The following is a 5,226-nucleotide window of genomic DNA, read 5'->3' on the forward strand; positions in this document are numbered from 1 at the left end:
CCCTTGCCTGCCATAGCAGAGAGGGGGAGAGGCAAGCACCTATTGGCAATTTGTTAGCCAACTTTTGGCACTCACGGGGTTAAAGAGGACAGCAGGGTGCGTTTAACCCTTTCTGTGACCGTTGGGTCACCTGGAAACCAGACTAAATGGAGTTTGAAGACAAATAATGTGGATAATGGAGGGGAAGTTGCAATATATATATAATTACAACTTCCCCTCCATTATCCACATTTTTTGTCTTCAAACTCCATATATATGTGTGTGTGTGTGTTATTGTATGTTTATAGTTTTTTTGTTTCCCGCAGAAAAAAAGTTGGAAAAATGTAAAAATACCATTAATGATGAAACCCCCAAATCAAGATAAAGAGATCCCAGTGCTTCGCACAGTGAGGTATTCGGATCTACTGCTGGCTTTTTTCTTTAGGGGGGATTAAGTCGAGGGTCCTGAATGCAGTCTTAAGGTAAATAGTACACGCCTTTCTATTAAATGCTCCATTGAGTTGCATGGCTCTGGGGGAGCTAAGCTGCAAAGTGCCCTGGAAAATTAACACCTTTTCAAAGGAAAATCCACTGATTGTCTGGAGCTCGCTGGAGGTGGTAAAAGAATCCAAATGGTTAAAGATTTTGGGCAGAATTGTCCTGGTGGGAGGGGCCCTAGAGGGATGCTACATTCTGCAATTAAAGATGAACTTTGTGTGAACTAATTTATCTGACCAAGGTAGAGAAAAAAAAAAGGGGGCAGACCTGGTGGAGGTATATAAAGGGCTGACATGGGGACAGGATGACTATTTAGGGTTTCGTGCTCCAGGTGCAGGATAGGCTGCTGATGGATCTCTATACACTGCTCATTAGTGCTCTGTGCACCCTGTTGCTCCCAGTCCTCCTCTTTCTCACTGCTGTCAAGTTATGGGACCTTTACTGTGTGAGCCAGAGGGACACAACGTGTGGAGCCCCTCTACCCCCTGGAACCATGGGGCTTCCATTCTTCGGAGAGACTCTTCAAATGGTCCTACAAGTACGTACCCCCCATCTTATCCACTCCTGGGATTTCTGTGGGTTTAGGGATAGATCCAAGGACCCGAGCTAGCCTCTTGTGTGGCTTCTTTCGCTGCGGTGGGTGAGATCTGTTGGGATTTCTCTCTTCATCTAACAGATTCCCCCCTTAAAGTTCAGCTTCGTGTAAGATGATTGCGTTTTTACGCACACGGTTTGGGGTTTTAAAGCATTGCGCCCGACCATGGAGCCAATTTTAGTAATTAAAAGCCCTAAAATGCCGGAATCGGCGCTGTGATACCTAAAGTTCCCTACATAGAAACATCTAAGTAACTTTCGAAAGTTTGGAAACAAAACTTTCTGCTATTAACATTGTATCCATTTAACAAGGCTTATTTGCGCTGCCTTGGAGTGTTGCATTTGTTGTTGTATTTTATTTAACTTTCTTTTAATATGTAACTTTTTTATTTTTTTATTTTTTTTAGAGAAAAAAGTTTCTCCAGGCCAAGCGCAGAACTTATGGACGCATCTATAAGACCCATCTGTTCGGGACCCCCACAGTGAGGGTAATGGGGGCTGATAATGTCCGACAGATCCTCCTTGGAGAACACAAACTGGTGTCTGTCCAGTGGCCGGCGTCTGTCCGCACTATCCTCGGGTCCAGGTGTCTGTCCAACCTCCATAACTCCCAGCACAAGGAGATGAAAAAGGTAAGGACCCCCCAGCTGCCTCCTGGGCTTTAAATGCTCTTTAACTTGGGCTGACTTCTAGTTAAAGGGCACCCCCCTGGAGTATCTCGATCGGCGGGGTGATAGCGCCATCCCTCGGTCAGTCTCAGCGGATTACTTGTTGCTTTTTATCATGTATTTGATCGATCTTCTCAGATCCGTGCTATATATCGGTATCAAGTATCATGCTTGTTGGTCAGCTTAGGAAGGCATTTAAATATCATGCTGATCTTAACTGCTTTGTAGTCTTTAGAAGAAAAGCTCGCCTTATGCATGACTGGGGGGGGGATGGGAGTTGGTAGCCAGTGGGTACCCAGCACAGGGGGGGTCTGATGAGCCATAACCTACCCCAGAATGCTAATGCGATACACGGCTCTCTCCTCTCAGGTTATCATGCAAGCCTTCTCCAGGGAAGCCATGGAAAACTACGTGCCGGTGATAGAGGAGGAGATGAGGAGCGCGATGGGCGGGTGGCTGCAGGACGGCTCCTGCGTGCTCCTTTACCCCGCTGTCAAGCGCCTGATGTTCCGTATCGCCATGAGGGTCTTGCTGGGCTTTGAGACCCAGCAGATGGAAGACACCGAGGAGCAGCCCATGATAGAAGCCTTCGAGGAAATGATCCGCAACCTCTTCTCTCTGCCCATTGACATTCCCTTCAGCGGCCTCTACAGGGTGAGTGTGGAACTGCAACTTAAATCCCCAGCCGAAAGGGGCATTAATAGACAGCTTCTGAATATTGTGGGGGGGGGGGCACCTTTAACGCTTTCATTGCCAGGCTGCATTTTTATTCATTGCAGCATCAGTGAATCTATTTCAGAGTTTAAAAAAAAAAACCAGGCAAAAATGGCATAATCTGTTACATAATCTTTCATTTTGGTTGTTTTATCAAAGAGGTTCTGCAGCATCTCAGGGCTGTGTGTGTAGATTTTTTGGCAGACAAATGGGCAGATTCCCGCAATAAAAATGTCATTTTTTTGTTATTGGCTTTATTCTTAGTCAACAATGTATTTATTTTTATATCTTTCTCCTTCTCATAGGGTCTGCGGGCTCGGAATATAATTCATGCCAAAATTGAGCAGAACATCAAAGAGAAGCTCAACAAGGAGCCGGAAAGATCTTGGAAAGATGCACTCCAGCTCCTGATAGATCACAGCCAGCGGAAGGGAGAACCCATTGACTTGCAGGTAAATCCCAGCAGTCTTATCCCACCATGCAACGAAAGATTACTTTTGGTTCTAAAAATACAATTCTTTAGACTCTTAAGATTTGTTGACAAAGGGTTAAGTTACTTGCTCTTGTACAGAATTGCCCTAAACCAATGTTGACCTTCAACTTAACAACCTTTGCCCGGTAGTGGGAGATGCTTTTCTTTATAGTTCTTCAGTTTTCAAACTATTTTAACCATGCTGTAACTTTCTGCCCCTAGGCATTAAAAGAATCTGCAACAGAGCTCTTGTTCGGGGGCCACGGAACCACGGCCAGCGCGGCCACCTCCCTGATCACCTTCCTTGCTCTAAACAATGGAGTTGTGCAGAAAGTCAGAGCGGAGCTCCAGGCAAAGGTATGCTTTGTGAATGTCTACTCCCATCACTACTCGGCTATGGTCCAAGGCAACTCTATCACTTACTGCCTCCATAGGCAATATATCGGTAGCCCTTGATTATTGCACCAAAACAAAGTTTTTAGAATGGGTTAACATGCAGATAGAATACTGAATAATAAATATAGATTTATTTTAAAAACCTGTTTATAGAGTTTTGGAACTTTTTGCCAGCATTGGCATTCGGTGTATCATACATATTAGTCTATTTAACCATTTATTGATACTTTTGGCTTAAAAAACATTTTTTTTGGACATCCAATTCATCTACTTTTTAATTTTCTCCTAAAGGGACTTTTATCCACCAAACCCGACGAAAGAAAAGACTTGTCCATTGAAATATTGCAACAGCTTCAGTACACGGACTGCGTCTTAAAAGAGACCCTTCGGCTGAACCCACCGGTCCCTGGGGGATTCCGAGTTGCCCTCAAGACCTTTACTTTAAATGTAAGTAGAAGGCACTTTATTTAAAATTTTTTTTTTAAATAAAATTAGCCGTGAATAAAACTCTGGGGCGATTCCGTTGCGTCGACCACCAGATCCGGGACTCCAGACGCGTTAACTACATCCCTTTCAAACTCTTCCAACCTCCACTTGATCCTTAAATAACCAGTAACTCTGTGGATAACCAGGGGGGCCAGGCCGGGCTTTTCAAATGTATTTGTTTTATGATTGTAATTTGTCTTTCTGCTTTTCACGCGCTTGTGCCGGGCTAGAATTATGGGGCCGCAGTTTGCTTTAGAGCTTTAATTGTGTTTTTCCTCTTGAGCAGAAGTCTCGGCTTGGCGTTTGATGCGTCTCTGTAGGGAGTTCACGAGGTCCTCCTATTTACAGGAGCATCACAACATCTGACAATTTGCAGGCAATTTCATGCATGTCAGTGGGCTTGTGATGCCCCTAATTAGGGGACTTTTTACTGTTTTACTGCTTCGGGTAGCCAGCCTCTAGACCTCCAGCTGTTCCAAGAGATATCGGCAGATAACGGAGGCTCAAAGTTCACTTCCAGTAGCCAAGGGACCTCTAGATCTGCTCCTAACCCCCCACAGCCCTATCATATTAACCCTCTGATTTATCTTTCTTAAGGGCTATCAGATTCCAAAAGGCTGGAACGTCATCTACAGCATCGCCGACACTCACGACGAAGCCGACATCTTCCCGAACAAAGACGAGTTCAACCCCGACCGCTTCCTAACGCCTTTCCCCCAGGACTCCTCCAGATTCAACTTCATACCCTTCGGCGGGGGCGTCCGGACTTGCGTGGGCAAAGAGTTCGCCAAAATCCTTCTGAAGATCTTCATCGTCGAGCTTTGCCGAAATTGCGACTGGGAGCTTTTAAATGGGACTCCTGCCATGAAAACCAGTCCCATCGTGTACCCCATGGATGACCTTCCTACCACCTTCAGACCCTTTAATGGTGCAATCTAAGCATTTTCTAGATGTAAAAAGTATATATCTGACTTTATAACATTTTCCGTTTTATATTTAACTTGTACAGTGCTTTAGTTTATTTTTATTTATAAATATTTCCCTTGTAAAGTGAATACCATTGTTCTTGTAGAAAATATTATATTTAAATCTCGCTTCGGACTGGTATTATTGGGTATTTACGTGATTAAAAGTAATATTAAAATGTATATATTGTAAATATGCTTTTCGTGTATCATATATTAAACGATTTTAACCGCTACCCAACGCGTTCCGCGCTTATTGAACAAACACTTGGTGTAAAATACTAAATCTATAGTTCAAGACTCTTGGGAGACGGCTTGCTCAGACGCTGGTTGAAGCTGATATTACGCTTTCGTACGGAAATGTAAAATCACTCTCTGGTCACAAAAATAAAACCCCAGATTGACAATTTTTCACTTTTATCTGCTTAAAATATATATTTATTGGCCGATGGCG

General features: G+C 43.9%; 1 protein-coding gene across 1 annotated transcript; it reads left to right on the top strand.

Moving 5' to 3' along the window:
• Positions 1-760: 760 nt before the first annotated feature.
• Positions 761-5,002, top strand: LOC128469124 (cytochrome P450 26A1). The gene is made up of 7 exons (XM_053450964.1): positions 761-1,015; positions 1,479-1,703; positions 2,109-2,393; positions 2,759-2,905; positions 3,148-3,282; positions 3,613-3,768; positions 4,405-5,002. The coding sequence occupies exons 1-7, from the start codon at positions 827-829 to the stop codon at positions 4,744-4,746; spliced, it is 1,479 nt and encodes a 492-aa protein (XP_053306939.1). The 5' UTR covers positions 761-826; the 3' UTR covers positions 4,747-5,002.
• Positions 5,003-5,226: the final 224 nt, after the last annotated feature.

This window comes from Spea bombifrons, chromosome 11 (assembly GCF_027358695.1).
Source record: "Spea bombifrons isolate aSpeBom1 chromosome 11, aSpeBom1.2.pri, whole genome shotgun sequence".
NCBI lineage: Eukaryota > Metazoa > Chordata > Amphibia > Anura > Pelobatidae > Spea > Spea bombifrons.